This window comes from Neoarius graeffei, chromosome 1, assembly GCF_027579695.1.
Source record: "Neoarius graeffei isolate fNeoGra1 chromosome 1, fNeoGra1.pri, whole genome shotgun sequence".
NCBI classification, from domain to species: domain Eukaryota; kingdom Metazoa; phylum Chordata; class Actinopteri; order Siluriformes; family Ariidae; genus Neoarius; species Neoarius graeffei.
The window spans coordinates 72,986,030-73,004,509 of NC_083569.1; the positions used below are offsets into that span (position 1 = coordinate 72,986,030).

At 41.9% G+C, this 18,480-nt stretch overlaps 1 protein-coding gene across 1 annotated transcript in view; it reads left to right on the forward strand.

Moving 5' to 3' along the window:
* Positions 1–1,990: 1,990 nt before the first annotated feature.
* arhgap36 (Rho GTPase activating protein 36) overlaps positions 1,991–18,480 on the forward strand; it is a 104,769-nt gene continuing 88,279 nt past the window's right edge. The window contains exon 1 of the mRNA XM_060923265.1: positions 1,991–2,432. Within this exon, the coding sequence (XP_060779248.1) occupies positions 2,340–2,432 (93 nt within the window). The 5' untranslated portion in view covers positions 1,991–2,339. The remainder of the gene's footprint in view (positions 2,433–18,480) is intronic.

The window sequence follows — 18,480 nt, forward strand, 5'->3', positions numbered from 1 at the left end:
CGTGTTCTTTCGAAGTCTTCATTTTTAGTTAATGGTGTCTAGAAATAGAAAGACAATGTACAGGCATGATGATGCAGATGATTTCAAATTATTCAAATAGTTCTGATATGTTTTTATTCCATTTAAGGTTTGTATTAGAGAAAGAAAATGTATACAGTGATGGATTTATACACTTTTCATAGCTGTGTATTGTTTTTCATGCTCTGTATTACTGACTTGGACATGAGGACCAGCTAAAATTGTATTCAGAGTATTGACTTTTCTTCTCAAAACACTAAAGAGTGGAAAATTATTCATTCCATAGTTTATGTCATGATTCCTAGACAGAAAAGACAGAAAAGTATTGCATTGCCCTCTTGTGGACATGTTGGTGGAGACCAAATATTGGCAGCAAAAACAGCAGTTTATTTTTATTTTGGGGATTGGCGGACTAAAAGAACCAAAAGTTTAGCTTTTGGTTACTGAGGTAAGGTTAGGGTTAGATTCATCTGTAGGCGTAGCATTAATTTGCTACTTGAATAATTATGTCAGTAGGAGGTCCTCACAAGGTGTGTGTGTGTAGGATAGGGTTGCATACATGTGGGCTGAATCTGCAGTAGAACATCACCATGGACACAATCTGAAGAAACTCTGCTCAACAGAATGAAGATGCATGGCCATATGCAGAAAAGTGTCAGAAAATGTGATTAACCTCTTAAAAGTAGACGGCCTTTCGATTTCATAAAACCAGTGAAATTTAGTTTCCTCTGAAATTTGGTCATTGTGATGTACGTTTATTTCTGTAATATCTTTAAAAAAACAAAAACAGGCCATTCTGTGGCTGGGAAGTTATTTAATTCGAGGGGATTCCCGAGCAAATAATGCGCATGAAATCGCCCGCTTCGCACAGACAGAGGAAGTCCGTGTGCGCATACGCAGGTTTACTTTTCGGCATCATCTTCTTCTTCTTTTGGGTTTTACGGCAGCTGGCATCCACAGTGTTGCATTACTGCCATCTACAGGTTTACCTTGACTGTGCACTGACAGTTCCATCATTCAGTCACTAAACGAACAGCTGATCACACCGAGGTGCTCGCTGACCGCTGATATTTATTAGTCTGGTCCTGCGTTTCCTTTCCTTCGCAACATAACGTCTTTTCTTCTCGCTTTCTGTTACTGCAGTCAGTTTTCCACGTTTCATTCGTGTCCTCCATTTTTCTCTCCTGTTTCAAATGTATCCCACAATGCCTTGCGTGAACGGGGAAAGCCCACCATGTGATGCATGACGTAGTATCTTGAATTGGGTCATGGTGAAGCAGGAAAAAATAACGGAGAGTTTAGGGCCATGTGGTCCTAAATCTATTAATTGTTCTATTTTTAAAATAACTAATAAAATTTGAAGTCTGTGATTCGAATGCAGTAGCTTTCGGTCCACTAAACAAAAATAATTGGGTGTCGGGGAAAATTCTTTTTATGACCTACACTTGAAAAATCTGAAAGGCAGTCTACCTTTAATCTCTCAGATTTGTTGATGAAGTCAGATGTTATCACTATCTTGACTACACATCATTATAAATTTGTAGTACTTAATGAAACATATTTAATTTAAAAAATGAATAAACGAACAATCAGGACGTTTAGGGGTTAAAGCAGATAGTCGGCAAATTGAGACCCATATTGAGAACACAGCACACAGTCAGTCTGAGAATCACCTAGTTTTAGTTTACTTGATTATCTTACATGTTTTGCAGCATTTTTGTGTGATTGTTAAGGAGTAATTTTTCCAAAAACTAATCATAGCTCCCATGCAAGACTGCACAGATAAGGTCAATGAAACAAATACAAAATGGCATTAAGAAGTTATTCCAAAGTCACTAGCACTCAAATCTGTGTTTTCAGCTTCCTTTGTAACCTTAGAGCTGTCGATGTTGTGCTTTGGAAAGGGGAGGGAATGGAGAGAGAACCCCTGGTTGGTCCATGTGCTGAGGACTTGTGCTTCAGAGCAAGCTGAGCCCTGTGCCATCAGTTGAGTGTTTCCTGTTTCTGACAAGCACAGTGCACTGCTGCACGTTAGAGGCCCATATTTTATCATAGTGGAGCACACACACTCGCACTCACGTGCAGAGAGCACCCTGTAGAGGAAAGCCTGCTCTCACTTTACAGATACACAGCCACATGGAGGATGTTCTGATGGACTCCTAGTCTTCGATAGTCCCTAGATCAGGCATGTCTGTGGTCATGGGGTCCTTTCTCACACTGGATGTCTGAGTTTGACCCTTCCAGGTGGGGACAGAAGCAAGAAATTGGATCTTCATCCTGTGGCTTAAATGCTAAATGGCAGTCTTAGCTGCTGAGGTGATATGATTTTATTTTGGGGATCTCATGGAGTCTCATCAACAGTGGTGATGCAACCTGAGGAGCCTGTGCGTCAGGAACTGCAGTTTTATTATGTGGTGAGTTATGATGCACGACACCTTGGGTTAACGTCATTTCATTACTCAGAACAGTCAGACTTTATTAGTCTTTATTGTATCTTTATCAGTCTTGTCTGGGTAAGACTTGGTTTTATACCTAATATACTGTGATTAAAAACAGCTTCATGTTTCATATTTGATCATTAATTATACATATAATTTAGTGTTATATGAGCACTTGTTAAGAAACTGTGACGTGTGTTGAATGACTGCAACTTCTTTGAGTTTGTAACGGCAGCACATGAATCATTATGTACTGTAGTAGCCGTTCGTGATCAACTCTTGAGTCTTTAACGTCAGCACTAACAGAGTGAATATAGTTTATAAATCAGAGATAAGCTAACCTTTTACCTCTAACTGAGTCATTCACAAGTACGCTATAAAACATGTGGTTTCTAGGACCCAACTTCAACTTCAAAACCTTTATGGTTTTAGGTACTGACAATAAAAAGTGGACTTTATAATCACTGGTGAATGTTACTGAATCATGAATTTACCTACAGTTAAAAGATGGAATTAATATGAGTCACCGATTCTATGTTTTGTAAGGTTATTAGATTTTTTAAAAAAAAAGGGTTTAATGAGAAAATTACAAGAATACAGCTGTAAAATGTTCAACATCTGTATGCAAAGTCCTGGCTTGTAGCCTAATGTATTCCAGTCCCATTATATATGCATCACTTATACAATCACCTATAGTCCACACCAGTGGTTTAAAAAAATAACTCGGATGCCTCTCACACTCCTGAGATAGAAATAAAACTAGAGCAATAAACAATTCAGCGGAACTTTACTTCTCACTGTGATTGTGAGAAGTAGACGTTGTTCAAACATCTGGTTCAGGAGGGTATTGCTCAACATGTTGGATGAAATACAACATAATTAAGACCACATGTCTGTCACAGGGGAAAGTAAGACTGTCCTCTTATTCACTGCCATTAGCTTTATTTGTGGCTGCTGTATACCAAGACAGCATTTTGCATTGCCAGGTGTAAAGTCTGTGCTATTTGTGTCCATTTTTCTCATCATGCTGTTATGTCCTCAAGAATTCAGGAACCGTCGGCTTCCTCTGAACTTCAAATTGAGCACAAACAGTTTATGTTAAGAAACAAAATCTCCTGAATGGGTACAAATCACATAAGGAGAGATTGAAGTCTCTGTGGCAAGGACACAGTGCACAACTCACTATTTAAATCACACAGTTGCAGTCAGATGTTTACATACACAGACAAGAATGCCATCAAGGACCTGAATGTCATGGCAGAATGATTGTACAACACACATCTTTATTAATAATAATAGGGGGCGGCACGGTGGTGTAGTGGTTAGCGCTGTCGCCTCACAGCAAGAAGGTCCTGGGTTCGAGCCCCGGGGCCGGCGAGGGCCTTTCTGTGCGGAGTTTGCATGTTCTCCCCGTGTCCGCGTGGGTTTCCTCCGGGTGCTCCGGTTTCCCCCACAGTCCAAAGACATGCAGGTTAGGTTAACTGGTGACTCTAAATTGACCGTAGGTGTGAATGTGAGTGTGAATGGTTGTCTGTGTCTATGTGTCAGCCCTGTGATGACCTGGCGACTTGTCCAGGGTGTACCCCGCCTTTTGCCCGTAGTCAGCTGGGATAGGCTCCAGCTTGCCTGCGACCCTGTAGAAGGATAAAGCGGCTAGAGATAATGAGATGAGATAATAATAGGTGGCACGGTGGTGTAGTGGTTAGCACTGTTGCCTCACAGCAAGAAGGTTCTGGGTTCGAATCCAGCCTTTCTGTGCGGAGTTTGCATGTTCTCCCCGTGTCCATGTGGGTTTCCTCCGGGTGCTCCGGTTTCCCCCACAGTCCAAAGACATGCAGGTTAGGTTAACTGGTGACTCTAAATTGACCGTAGGTGTGAATGGTTGTCTGTGTCTATGTGTCAGCCCTGTGATGACCTGGCGACTTGTCCAGGGTGTACCCTGCCTCTCACCCATAGTCAGTTGGGATAGGCTCCAACTTGGCTGCGACCCTGTAGAACAGGATAAGCGGCTACAGATAATGGATGAATTGATAATATTATTAAATAATATTAAATTATTTAATATAACCCCTTTGGACATAATGTGTACAATTACACACATGAAGTTTCATAGCATTTTTCCTTGTGTCCGAAGGGGATATAAATCTACACAGGGTCAAAATTATACATACATGTCCCTTAGAAAGTTTTACCTTGACCAGACACTTTTGGTAGCCATGAACAGAATTTGTAGAGTTCAAATGAATTGGTGTGTTTTCTGGTGCAGACCCAACGTTTAAGCATAGTCCATATATATTTCTGATTGGGTTGAGGTCAGAACTTGTTCTAAGCTTGGTGTTAGCCTGCTTTATTCATTCCACAACCAGCTTTGAGGTGTATTTAGGGCCACTGTCTTGTTGGAACACCCAACTGTATCCAAGTTTCTGATGGTTTAAGGTTATGCTGAAGAATTCTGAGGTTATTCATTATTCCATCCAGTTTGTGCAGTCCACCAGTTCCACTGACAGCAAAACAGCTGCAGGGCTGTTTTAATAGTTGTACAGTGCTCCTTTGTACCTCTGGTCATTGTGGCTAAACGACTCAATCTTTGTCTCATATGACCATAAAACTTCCTCCAGAAGGCCTTTTCCTTGTCTTTGTGGTCAGCTCCAAACTTTAAGTGAGCTTGAAGGTGCTGATTTTGGAGCAGGTGCTTCTTTCTTGGACAGAAGCCTCTCAGTCCATGGCGATATAAAACTCGCTTGACTGTAGACAGTAATTGTGGTGATCCAGTAGCTTCCAGTTCATGGCAGACTTGTGTCTTGGTAGTTCCTGGGTTGTTCCTTACATCCAAACCAATTTCCTCTCAGTTGAGGTTGAGCGTTTGGGTCTTCTTCCAGCAAAGTGGCTACACCTCCCAATAAATGAACTCATGTACAGTTGTTTGAACTGATGATCTTGGAATCTGCAGATGTTTAGAAATGGCTCTGAGAGACATTCCTGAGCTGTGTGAATCTATGTTCCTATTTCTCAGATCTGCACGGGGCTCCTTGGACTGTGTACTGTATTGTACTGTGTGTTGGTCAATCCAATCCAATCCAGTCAAACAAATCCTTTTTATGTTGGCACAGAGAAGCAACAAGCTGTAGTCAATCATGATCACTAACAGGAAGAGGCCTTGGCAAGTTAAGACATTATGAAACTTTCAGCTATACTGAATTAATAATCTAAGTGGGCATACTATGTAAATTTTTGATGCCCCCCCCCCATGTATACTTTTGACCCCTGTGTCAATTTCATCCATCCATTATCCATAATCGCTTATCCTGTGCAGGGTCGTGGGCAAGCTGGAGCCTATCCCAGCTGACTATGGGCGAGAGGCGGGGTACACCCTGGACAAGTCACCAGGTCATCGCAGGGCTGACACATAGAGACAAACAACCATTCACGCTCACATTCACACCTACGGTCAATTTAGAGCCACCAATTAGCCTAACCTGCATGTCTTTGGACTGTGGGGGAAACCGGAGCACCCGGAGGAAACCCACGCAGACACAGGGAGAACATGCAAACTCCACACAGAAAGGCCCCAGAACCTTCTTGCTGTGATGTGAGGTGACAGTGCTAACCACTACACCATCCTGTGTCAATTTCAGAATACCTAAAAAAACTTTTTATTCTACTAAAGATGTTTATATATGGAGGGAGGTATTACATGGTTACACAAAGATATGAAGTTTATATTCGAGTGGTGAACATATTCCGAGTGCGCGAATTGAACGAGTGAAAATATTTTCAACGCGAGACGGCAAACTTCATATCTTCAAGCCAATGTGTGATGTTCTTTTTATTCTATCGACATATTCACAAACAAAAAGTACCAAAATTTATCAAAACAATTCATTGATTTCCTCACAAGTGACAAATAGAGATTTATGTCACTGTTTTGGTTCTCCATGTCCTGGATGGAGCTCGTATGAAAAATATGAGTGGTGTATTTCCCAGTAAAACACTCATATCCATATTATATAAGGGATATCCCTTAAATTTATTACATGATTAATGCAAAGTATAGAGGTGTGGGTGGAAATGTGCTGGATTCTTTTTCTTTTCACCGAATACTTTATGGCACTGTCACTGTACAGCTATAGCAGGATTACATCTGGGAAATTGAACTGGTGAAAATCAGACAACATGTGTTGAACATAAATCTATTCACATGCAAAAAAAAAATCCTGCTGAAAACGTTCCAGAAACAAGGTTTTCACAAGGTAAGGTCCTTCTGGTGAAAAGCTGTAAAGTAAAGGATCTGTCTGTCTGTGAGTCGTTATTTGTGGGAGTTTAAGAACTTTCCTGGGTTTGCAGGTTAAAGGCTTAGATTAAAGTATAAGGTAATGTTTTTCACCCTTATTTACATGACAGCATAGTGGAAATGTGTTTCTAATTAAAACAAGCAAATGTACTATGTTCTGTTTTATATTTATTAAGTGAATTTTAAAAATGACAACTATTAAATTGTGTGAAAGGAATAACACTGTTTGCAATGCACTGTTATAGGAAAGTATTCAATTGTGTCGTGGTGTGAGGTATCACCACCCTGAAGTTGATTATTTTCCTATAACTGCATGCCTCAACTAGTGTTGTAGTACTTGAGATTAATCTTGATCTCAAGCCCACTTTGAAGGTTTCAGTCTCGCCTCAGAATCAACTACGTTTTTGCTCAGTTTTATCTCGCTCTCAGACATAGAGTATGCAGGATTTTATTTCAAGATGGGTCAAGACCACAACTGTTGTGATATCACTAAATTGCCTGTGCATTTTTTGAGTTATTTGTGAACATCCATCCATTATCTGTAGCCATTTATCCTGTTCTACAGGGTCGCAGGCAAGCTGGAACCTATCCCAGCTGTTTCCATCAATGAAGAGTTATAACATCAACAAAACTGACTTCATATTAAAACTGTTAATGTTATAGTCGGTGGCACGGTGGTGTAGTGGTTAGCGCTGTCGCCTCACAGCAAGAAGGTCCTGGGTTCGAGCCCCGTGGCCGGCGAGGGCCTTTCTGTGTGGAGTTTGCATGTTCTCCCCGTGTCCGCGTGGGTTTCCTCCGGGTGCTCCGGTTTCCCCCACAGTCCAAAGACATGCAGGTTAGGTTAACTGGTGACTCTAAATTGACCGTAGGTGTGAGTGTGAATGGTTGTCTGTGTCTATGTGTCAGCCCTGTGATGACCTGGCGACTTGTCCAGGGTGTACCCCGCCTTTCGCCCATAGTCAGCTGGGATAGGCTCCAGCTTGCCTGCGACCCTGTAGAAGGATAAAGCGGCTAGAGATAATGAGATGAGATGTTATAGTCATGCTGTCTGTTGTTGCCCAAATGAGGATGGGTTCCCTTTTGAGTCTGGTTCCTCTCGAGGTTTCTTCCTCATGTCGTCTGAGGGCGTTTTTCCTTGCCACCGTCGCCACAGGCTTGCTCATTGGGGATAGATTAGGGATAAAATTAGCTCATGTTTTAGTCGTTCAAATTGTGTAAAGCTGCTTTGCAACAATGTTTATTGTTAAAAGCGCTATACAAATAAACTTGACTTGACTATGGGCAAGAGGTGGGGTACACCCTGGACAAGTCGCCAGGTCATCACAGGGCTGACACATAGAGACAAACAACCATTCACACTCACATTCACACCTATGGTCAATTTAGAGTCACCAGTTAACCTAACCTGCATGTCTTTGGGGGAAACCGGAGCACCCGGAGGAAACCCACGCAGACACGGGGAGAACATGCAAACTCCACACAGAAAGGCCCTCGCCGGCCACGGGGCTCGAACCCAGGACCTTCTTGCTGTGAGGTAACAGTGCTAACCACCACACCACACCCCTGTTTAATATGAGTTCTCTTACAGCTGACACGACTGTCAGAGCGGTTCTTGTAGAAAATACCTTCTGACTAATCAGATTCAAGATTTCAGCAATTCTGTTGTATAAGAAACTTCATTAAGGCTATGTTCTCCCTCTGAACTCCCACAAGGGCAAGAGTCTCATCTCACAACCCTAAAACAAGGCCAATTTCATCAACATACAGTAAATGAATGTTAAAATGTCAGAAGGTTTATGATGCTAATTTTTCCTCTTTGCCCTTCACTAGGCCAACATGCATGTCAGACTTATTTGGAGTTTTGTGAACATTAAAGCATTTCAGCTTACTGTCTGATACGGCTTTAACTATGATTTTAATTAGAACTAATACAAACGCTGAGTAAGAGGGGATTTGTGTGTTTTTCTCAGGTCCTGCTCTTCTGTTAAAGGCCCTTTTAAAGAATGTGAATGATCAGATCTGAGGCTGCTGCTGCCTAACTTTAATCAGAGAATCAACTTAGATCTCGTCCATTATATGGGGGTATTATGAGAGGGAAGTTAAGACTGCTGAAATATTTTCCATTATCTCAAAATTAGTATGCCTTAAATTGCCATGTGGGTTAAGAGAGGATTCCCAGCTGTTTGGATCACATGCAAATGGTACAAAACTCAATGTTCTCAACTGTTCTTTTCGACTCTAAACTTTTCCAAATCATCAAAATATTGAGTGATAGGATTCGTACTTATTTTATATTAAAAGCTTAGGGGATGCGATATTTGTAAAAGTTCAGACGTGAAACAATTTTTACGAAGGAAGCAGAGAGTAAGAGAAGTCAACATAAATCAAACAGAATCAGAAATCGGCATATATTCAGCACCCAGCAACTCCTTTAAACTGAATTGTCTAGACAGTTGATGTTTGGGCAGATAGGCCTAAATCACAGCAGGAGGAAGAAACAGAGAATCAAAGCAAGGTTTTTTTTTTTTTTTTGACGGTGTTGTTATGAGAACTGTGGGCCGTCACATATGAATGGAAATCAGAAAAAAGAAGCAGCAAAAATTCCACAAACAAGGGTGGGGAATGTCCTGTTTAGAGAATCATAGCATCCCTGTACATGTTTTTGGTAAATAGCATTTCCTCCCAGAGCATTTCCTCTCTGGGATCTAGGGATGTTTAGAGGAAGAGAGTGCTGATATAATGAAAGAGAAGAAAACTGAAAACAATTAAGATTTGGTTTAATTGTGGTGGGGGAACGGAAGAAAGAATATTAACTCCTTGCATGTGTTTTATATTTCTTATACCAAGTAGATCGACAATTCACCTGTGTTTCAGTCCTAAAGACTGAACGGAGATGAGATCATCTTTTCTGCAAAATTAAAAATAGGCTTTATAGCCAACACCTAAATTGTTTGTAAACTCATCTCATTATCTCTAGCCGCTTTATCCTTCTACAGGGTCGCAGGCAAGCTGGAGTCTATCCCAGCTGACTACGGGCGAAAGGCGGGGTACACCCTGGACAAGTCGCCAGGTCATCACAGGGCTGACACATAGACACAGACAACCATTCACATTCACACCTACGGTCAATTTAGAGTCACCAGTTAACCTAACCTGCATGTCTTTGGACTGTGGGAGAAACCGGAGCAAACCCACACGGACACTCCACATGCAAACTCCACACAGAAAGGCCCTCGCCGGCCACGGGGCTCGAACCCGGACCTTCTTGCTGTGAGGCGACAGCGCTAACCACTACGCCACCGTGCCGCCTGTTTGTAAACTCTTTAGACAAAATCGATATGACTTTATTCATTGCACAGGAAGATATTTAGCACACTGATTTCACCCCTGGATGCAGTAGAAGTTTCTCTTCTTTTTGCAAAGCCTAAAAAAACTCAGTCTCAGCTCATTTATCTGCTTACAAATATCAGACACTGCATATCAGGAACACCCCACAAGATGTGCCATTTTGGAGATGCTCAGACCCAGTCATCTAGCCACCACAATTTGGCCTTTGTCAAAGTCGCTCAGATCCTTACGCTTGCCCATTTTTCCTGTTTCCAGCACATCAACTTTGAGAACTAATTGTTCACTTGCAGCCCGAGCTATCCCACAACTTGACAGGTGCCACTGTAACAAGATAATCACTTCACCTCTCAGTGATTTTAATGTTATGGCTCATCTGTAGTAAATGGTACAAAGGACTTCCTTTTCGGTGTAAGAATATATTCAATGTTAGAATATTCAAATTAGACATAAATTTGTGTCTTATTCAAATTGGACATATAAAGCCCATACCCAACATATTTTGACCAAACGGACTCATTCCACATGCGAATTGGAATAAATGAAAAAATAAATATATTCCCAGGGTATTATAGTGTTATCCTCTATGACAGTGGGGTTGATGATGATGAGTTGAATTATTTGAGTCACAGATAATGCCTGGAGATAGGATTGCTTACTCAGCACCAGCGCTCATCTCCTAATCCAGAGCTCCTTTTCCAACAACGATGTCTTCATGGTTTGACCACAGTAAAGATGTGCCAAGAACATCGAATGAAGTTAAGATTATGATGATTTCCCATTTAAAAATCTGTGTCTGGTAAATTCACGAGTTAACTCACCAATTATGTTTTCCATAGAATATATGCATACTTCAGCCCTGCAATAACCTGGCGACTAGTCCAGGGTGTACCCCGCCTCTCGCCCATATTCAGCTGGGATAGGCTCCAGCTTGCCTGTGACCCTGTAGAACAGAATAAGAGGCTACAGATAATGGATGGATGGATAGATACGTGTATACTAACACAAACTACCCTTACATGTCAAGTCAAGTCAAATCAAGTTTATTTTTATAGCACTTTTAACCACAGACAAGCAGCTTTGCAGAAAATAAAGACTTTAAACATAAGCTAATTTTATCCGTCATTTATCCCCAATGAGCAAGCCTGTGACAACGGTGGCAAGGGAAAAACTCCCTCAGATGACATGAGGAAGAAACCTCAAGAGGAACCAGACTCAAAAGGGAACCCATCCTCATTTGGGTGATAACAGACAATGTGATTATAAATAACGCGCTTCTGTAAAAGTGTCCTATATAGTCATAAAGTATAACTGTGAAATCAGGAAATTCATTATAGTTATATATATATATATATATATATATATATATATATATATATATATATATATATATATATATATTTTTTTTTTTTGTTGAAGTTATAAACTCTTCATGACAACTGCAGTCCTAAAGTTAGAAAGTCAACTGTAGTATTACTGTAAGTGTCCAGAACCAACTTCCAAGTGCAACTTTCAACTGTCCATATGGGGCCGTCCTCCACAGGCGGGACGTGATGAGACTCCAGCCAGACGTAGGGCATCAGGATGGATCAGGCAGGTCTGAGGAGCAGAAGAGGTCAGCAGCTTGGTCTCAGGATCGACATGTAACTCAGAGGGACAGACCGGGGGGGGACACAGAAACACAGGTTGTTAGGTGTGCCCAGTGTCACCTAATGAGTAAGAACAGTATATATTTTGCACTGAGTGCAAGCAGGGACTCCGGCAAAACTAACTATGACAGCATAATTAAAGGGGGAGAGCTAGAAGGTAACACAGACATGAGGAAGCCCCGGGACATAAAGCAGCCAGTCACTCCACCATCAGCAAACCCGAGTGAACGAGTGAGTGGGGGGCTGACTGAACATCTAGCAAACAATTAGTAGACATCTGTAGAATGATAGAAGGATGTTCTAGTTACTTTATGAATATTACAAACAGGTCCTATATAGTATTTGTCTTTAAAGTGATGTTGTAATTACATTGAAAGGAAATTCAATGACTGACATATTTGGTCTTGTGTTGGGCTTACACTGAAAAGGAAGTCCTTTGTACCATTCACTACAGATGCACCATAACATTAAAACCACTGAGAGGTGAAGTGATTATCTTGTTACAGTGGCACCTGTCAAGTTGTGGGATATATTGGACTGCAAGTGAATAATTAGTTCTCGAAGTTGATGTGCTGGAAACAGGAAAAATGGGCAAGTGTAAGGATCTGAGCGACTTTGACAAGGGCCAAATTGTGATGGTTAGATGACTGGGTTTGAGCATCTCCAAAATAGCACGTCTTGTGGGGTGTTCCTGGTATGCAGTGGTCAGTACCTACCAAAAGTGGTCCAAGGAAGGACAACTGGTGAACCAGCAACAGGGTCATGGGCACCCAATCATTGATGTAGGAATGGAAGGCTAGCCCGCCTGGTCTGATCAAACAGAAGATCTACTGTAGCACAAATTGCTGAAAAAATCAATGATAGAAAGGTAACAGAACATACAGAGCATTACAGCTTGCTGTGTATGGGGCTGTGTAGCAGTAGACTGGTCAGAGCACCCATGCTGACCCCTGTCCATCTCCAAAAGCACCTACAATGGGGATGTGAGCATCAGAACTGGACCATGGAGCAATGGGAGAAGATGGCCTGGTCTGATAAATCATGTTTTCTTTAACATAATGTATACAACTTGTGTGTCACTTCCCTGGGAAAGGCGCAGGGGCAGTGTGATACTCTGGGCAATGTTCTGCTGGGAAACCTTGGGTCCTGGCATTCATTGACACGTACCACCTACCAAAACATTATTACAGATCACGTATCCCCCTGTGGCGGCACGGTGGTGTAGTGGTTAGCGCTGTCGCCTCACAGCAAGAAGGTCCTGGGGCCAGCGAGGGCCTTTCTGTGTGGAGTTTGCATGTTCTCCCCGTGTCCGCGTGGGTTTCCTCCGGGTGCTCCGGTTTCCCCCACAGTCCAAAGACATGCAGGTTAGGTTAACTGGTGACTCTAAATTGACCGTAGGTGTGAATGTGAGTGTGAATGGTTGTCTGTGTCTATGTGTCAGCCCTGTGATGACCTGGCGACTTGTCCAGGGTGTACCCCGCCTTTCGCCCATAGTCAGCTGGGATAGGCTCCAGCTTGCCTGCGACCCTGTAGAAGGATAAAGCGGCTAGAGATAATGAGATGAGATGAGATGAGATGAGACGTATCCCCCTGCATGGCAACAGCATTCCCTAATGGTAGTGGCCTCTTTCAGCAAGATAATGCAACCTGGCACACTGCAAAAATTGTTCAGGCATGGTTTGAGGAACATAATAAAGAGTTCAAGGTGTTGACTTTGGGAATTCCCCAGATCTCAATCTGTTCTAGCAGTCCAATCCATGGAGGCCCCATCTCACATCTTATAGTGAACATCTTGGCACCAGATATCACAGCACATCTTCAGAGGTCTTGTGGAGTTCAGCCTCGACATGTCAGAGCTGTTTTGGTGGTACAACAGGGACCTATACAGGATTAGGCATGTGGTTTAATGTTACAGCTGATCAGATTAAGTCCTACCAAAAAATCATAGTTTAAAGGTCCCATGGCATGAAATTTTCACTTTCTGAGGTTTTTTAACGTTAAAATGAGTTCCTCTGACCTTCTTAAGTCACCCCAGTGGCTAGAAATTTCATAATGTGTAAACCAAACTATGCCCAATATTTGAGAATGGCGCGTCAAAATGGCGCGTTGAGAAGCTCTTCCCTTGCCGACGTCAGCAAGGGAGATGATCCCCACGCCCCCCCTCTGGATTCCCACCCACCATATGGATTGCCCGCCCAGTTGTAGTGAGTAGACCATAGAGGACACAACAACATGGCACCACCTAAGTGAGCGAAACATGGAAATTGCGCTGTACATGGATGTGACAACACAGAAAAGAGTCTGTTTTTACTGCCGACGGGAGAGCCCCTGAAGATGCAGTGGCTTAATTTTATTTACTTCAATTTATTTACTACAAAATCTACCTAAGACGGTGTATGTTTGTCGGAAGCATTTTACTGATGAATGTTTCCACAACTTGGGACAGTACAGGGCAGGTTTTGCACATCAACTGTCACTGAAGCCTGGGTCTGTGCCAAGCATCCCTGCCGCATCAGCCTCAAACACCGAACAAGTAAGTGTATAACTGGTCGTTTTGCCGTGTTTTAAAATCGGTGCCACGTTAGCCTTGCAATGGCTACATTAGCTGTGCAGCTAACCGCTTCCTGCAGTTAGCCAGGTACTCTGCGCTACAAAACCAAAAAGCATGCAGCATGCTCTGTTATAATAGCCAATCAAAACAGTTTTTACAAAGACACCCACATTCTTTTTTTTAAGTCACTCGTTCATTTTATTTGTTTGTTTGTTCAGTAAAAACCCAAACATTTGTTGAATTTATTTTATTTCCTCGCGTCGCACCTTAATGACGTCAGCGCGCGGTATTTTTCCCTTCGCGGTTTGTTCCTTCTCTCTCGCCAATAGTAAGACACCCACATCCGCTTGTTCTGACCCACTGGAGGTAGCGTCACAGTGCTGTTAGCCAATCAGAGGTAACACGTTTACATGTCATGAATATTAATGATAAGACCCGCCCCCACCCTCTACCCTTCCCCGCCTCCTGCATCTCATTAGCAAAACGACGCACTGGGAAAAGCGCTGAAATGGGGCTTTCTCCCAGGAGGCTATATCTACGTGCCGAGGGTTCATTTCGAGAAAGGCTGCGGATATAACATCCGGAAACCTCCACGAGCCCGTTTAAAGCATCAACAAACCACCATGCCATGGGACCTTTAAAGAATGAGTGCCTTAATTGTTAGGTCAAAGTTTTTGGTCAAAATTATGGTCCCAGTACTTTATTCAATAAGGATTCACCAAATTAGCAATCAATAGTCATCTTGCACGAAACTCAGGCCACATTATTTATTCAGAGCTGTGTCCATGAGTCAGAGCTAGATGTCAAAAGCAGCATTTATGTTTAGCTGTGCCAGAGCTTTTCATTTCCTCCTTGAGTCTTAAGCATACAAATATTTTTCTGTTTTTATTTTTCAGAAATAGTGATGTAACAGTTGCTTTGTTTATTTCACTGTATGCCTACTGTTTGCCAAGTATCTCTGCGTGCAGTAGAACTTATTGGCAAAAGGACGTGTTAAGGCAATCTGTGTTTTGATTTGCAGAACAAATGTTCATTTGAAAAAAAAAAACAATAACAATAATTAGAATATTCCCTTTCAGTCCAGACTGACTGAACTCTTTGTATACATAGAAGCGCTGTGTGCATATTGTGTGGTTCAAAAGAGAAGAAGCAGAAGTTAGTGCTCACTCGCTGCGTGACCCACATGATTTGTAGACACATATTGGGAAATATGATTCACTGTCCATGATTCAGTGTCTTTTATCGCTTGTGTGTGTGTGGTTTTTTTTTTAATACATTATATTCAACATTGGATCTAAGAAAAAAAATGTATTTCAATACTGATGAAACAGTCTCTCATTTGTACAAGGTCTCATTTCTTTGCTGGCAATGGAGCCATTTTGCTGTGAAAGAATGAATAAGGTTGAATTTTTTAGCATAGAATTAGAAAATATGCAAAATGTCATTACTTTGAGTCTATGCTAATAACATGAGGATATTGAGTGACTTTCTAATTAATTACTTGTGTTTTTATTAATAATTTACTTTCAATCTATACTTAATTAGGTATAGGGTTATGCTTTCAAATACCCCTTTTCAAGGAACAGGGAAGGGGTTCTTGAACCGGTTGCATTCAGGATCCTTTGAACCTTGGTGCCAGTTAGCAATCCAGCCCACGTTGTCATCAGATTGGAGTGGAAACTTTGTAGTCAAGGATGTGTCATGAACAGAGGGTGTTGCACAATGCACACAGACAGTAAACAGTAGTAGTAAGATGGGAGAGCGCATTGATTACCTGCGAGCTTTTGTTGTTATTTCAGAGATTTGTTTTAAGTCCATTTTTTTTCTGAAGATGTATCCTTTTCCATTGCTGCACTCAACTTCCTCTCCAAACTAATGACACGCTCACTGATGTCGTCATGGTTTGTGCTGGAAAAACCAGCTATCTTTCAGTTCTAGCTGGGAGCCAACTTTTCGGGTTTGAAACAATTTATTTTTGGTCGAAATGCTCTGAACAGTTCAAAATTTGGTGTGCAAACAAGAACGGAACCCATTCCCTGTTGGTTGAAAAGGGGTAAAAGTGACCTCATCAGGCAATATCACAACATAAGAAATAAAGAAAAAGAAAATGTTCTTCTTCCCATGAGCTTCATGAAATTTGTAGGATGCAAATTCCTGTTTGACTGGTGGAATATTCCAAACATTACATCTCATCTCATCTCATCTCATCTCATTATCTCTAGCTGCTTTATCCTGTTCTACAGGGTCGCAGGCAAGCTGGAGCCTATCCCAGCTGACTACGGGCGAAAGGCGGGGTACACCCTGGACAAGTCGCCAGATCATCACAGGGCTGACACATAGACACAGACAACCATTCACACTCACATTCACACCTACGGTCAATTTAGAGTCAGCAGTTAACCTAACCTGCATGTCTTTGGACTGTGGGGGAAACCGGAGCACCCGGAGGAAACCCACGCGGACATGGGGAGAACATGCAAACGCCACACAGAAAGGCCCTCGCCGGCCATGGGGCTCGAACCCAGACCTTCTTGCTGTGAGGCGACAGCGCTAACCATTACACCACCGTGCTGCCCCCAAACATTACATATTAGTGAAAATGTTCAGGTACCAGGCGTAAGTGAATGTTGTGAGACTAAAATTTTGCTATTTTACATTTTTCATAACCTATAATGGATGCACGTAGGTTGTTGTGAAGGACATTTTATCTGTGTTTAAAATATGTTTAATCCTTATTTTACTACACACACACACACACACACACACACACTAGGCTCCAGCTTGCCTGCGACCCTGTAGAACAGGATAAAGCGGCTAGAGATAATGAGATGAGATTATATATGTATGTATGTATGTATATGAAACAGTTATTCCACGAAATCGAGTCATACATGAGCTGATAGCCAATGAGGTGTGTAGCACCGAATTGGCTATAAGCCATGTATGACGAGATTGAGTGGAATAACTCTGTTATTCTATCCACATTCACTGGATTTTGACAAACAGAGCATTTTTATTTTTTGCAAATTCAGTAAAGAAAAACTTTATACAAAACATCCAACAAAATAATTTCCACTTAGAATGTAAACAAACTGGCAAAATGACAGTAGCAATTTGTGAAAAATGCTATAATAATAATTCTTGAAAAATAAAAAAGACACATTCTTACTATCAAATCCTTTTATTCCATATTTTGTTGCTTTTTTTTTGTATTTTTGGGGTTTCAAGTAGAGTTTTTATTTCGTCCTTGGTTGGTTGACAACACGCCACCATTTTTGTTTTTCTCTGCTCACTGTATATGAGCTGATAGCCTAGTTGTACAGTAGCCAATCAGAGCAAGTGATTGCTCATATCCAGTGAATGTGAATAGAATTTTATATTATATATATATATGGCGGCACGGTGGTGTAGTGGTTAGCGCTGTCGCCTCACAGCAAGAAGGTCCTGGGTTTGAGCCCCGGGGCCGGCGAGGGCCTTTCTGTGTGGAGTTTGCATGTTCTCCCCGTGTCCGCGTGGGTTTCCTCCGGGTGCTCCGGTTTCCCCCACAGTCCAAAGACATGCAGGTTAGGTTAACTGGTGACTCTAAATTGACCGTAGGTGTGAATGTGAGTGTGAATGGTTGTCTGTGTCTGTCAGCCCTGTGATGACCTGGCGACTTGTCCAGGGTGTACCCCGCCTTTCGCCCGTAGTCAGCTGGGATAGGCTCCAGCTTGCCTGCGACCCTGTAGAAGGATAAAGCGGCTAGAGATAATGAGATGATATATATATTTGTAAATGTACTATCAGTGGCACTCATAGTGCACCAATCATGGAATCGCAATATGTTTTTTTTGCTATTGATCACTTCCTTTTCACGTGAGTGTGTTTGGATGTTGTGCTGCTTCACAGAAGCCACTGTTTATTTTGATGTTGTGTGTGTTAATGATGACAGGGTTTGATTAATGAGCCTGGGTCAGTGCTTTGTGTTGTACATTGTGAGATTGTCTGTTATTTTACTGGTTCAGTTTAATTGTGGTGTGGTTTGGTGCATAAATGGTACCTTGTTTTCTGATGGTAGTATTTATAGTGCCTTACAAAAGTACTCATCCCCCTTGGTGTTTGTCCTGTTTTGTCACATTACAAGCTGGAATTCAAATGGATTTTGGGGGGTTAGTACCATTTGATTTAGGGCAATTCCATGTAAATGTC